Raw genomic sequence first — 1,407 nt, 5'->3', positions numbered from 1 at the left:
TATATATATATATACACACATATATATATATATACACATATATATATATTGTTTATTATAATAAAACATTGTGGCTATTTGGTGGACATTTTCTTTCAATTAGTAATTTTTTTTGTCCATGTTTATTGCTTTAGATATTTTAGACTCGGTATTTTTTTTCCTTCATTCTAATAATTCATTTTGAGGCTCGACTTGAAGTAATGATTAGGTTGTCCCACTACTCTACTATGATCGAATGTTATGGGTTCTAATCACCAAATAATCTCGATGCAATATAGCTGGTATGATCACATCTATCACCCCCTCCTTTATCCCGTTATCGACTGGAGCTTCATTGCCTGAGTATATAATTTAGTTTGATTCTTCTTGTGGGCATGATATATTGGTCATATGAATTGCTATTTAATAGTTTTTGTCAGATATGCCTCGCTACATGAAATTTATGTTTTATTTAATTTATTCTTCAAATATTTTAACCTATTTTATTTACTTTATTTAATTTCAGTATTTGACAAATGGGAAATGTTCATCTTTTGCTTGTAGAGTTTTGGTTCAAGGTCAGACACAGTTTTCTGTGGCGTCTTTGACGGCCATGGTCCATTTGGACATATAGTTGCAAGGAGAGTAAGAGATGCTCTCCCTCTTAAACTGAATGCTCAATGTGAAGTGAAACATGGAGGTGATGAGTTAAGACAGAATAGCATAAGTACAACAGGAAGCCTGACCTCAGAAGGGACCACATCTATATGCTTAGAAGACGAGTTAAGAGCTTCTAATGAATTGGAAGAGGAGCAGCTTCCAGATGTATTCACTAAACTGAAGGAGTCATTCTTGAAGGCATTCCAGGTCATGGATAAAGAACTTAAATTGAATCCAAAAATTGACTGCTTTTGCAGTGGGACAACTGCAGTCACCCTTGTGAAGCAGGTAAATTTATTCAACTATAAAATTTCCTGCAATGATTATACATAATATTTATTATCAGCTTCTTGACTGTGGGGATGTGCTATTTAGGGTCAAGATATTGTAATTGGAAATGTTGGAGATTCAAGAGCTGTCTTGGGTACAAGAGATCACAATGACTGCTTGGTTGCAGTTCAGTTGACTGTGGACCTTAAACCAAATCTTCCTAGTATGTAAATCATTTTCCTGCTTTGTACATACTTATTTTGTCTAATGTTTCATTTGTTTTTGCGGTAATAAGATTGACTATAGTGACCTTAGCATTCTAAATGAAAATAAAGATTTATGTTTTTATCGGCGTATTAGCAAAACCAAAATTAGAGAGGTTTTAAAGAAAATGAAGGGTGGAAAAGCTGTTGGACCTGATGATATTCCAATAGAGGCGTGGAAATGCTTAGGAGATTAAGGAATTTCTTGGCTTACTAAACTTTTTAATACTATTTT

At 33.5% G+C, this 1,407-nt stretch overlaps 1 protein-coding gene across 1 annotated transcript; it reads left to right on the top strand.

Moving 5' to 3' along the window:
- Nucleotides 1-543: 543 nt before the first annotated feature.
- LOC110101792 (probable protein phosphatase 2C 33) lies at nt 544-1,169 on the top strand (the record flags this gene model as incomplete). Its single annotated transcript, XM_020829857.2, has 2 exons — nt 544-927; nt 1,015-1,169. Coding segments are annotated over 2 exons (510 nt in total), but the record flags the coding sequence as incomplete, so codon positions are not given.
- Between the last annotated feature and the right edge of the window lie 238 nt (nt 1,170-1,407).

Source organism: Dendrobium catenatum, unplaced genomic scaffold (assembly GCF_001605985.2).
Source record: "Dendrobium catenatum unplaced genomic scaffold, ASM160598v2 original_scaffold_118692, whole genome shotgun sequence".
NCBI lineage: Eukaryota > Viridiplantae > Streptophyta > Magnoliopsida > Asparagales > Orchidaceae > Dendrobium > Dendrobium catenatum.
This window is presented reverse-complemented; position numbering and strand designations above follow the sequence as displayed.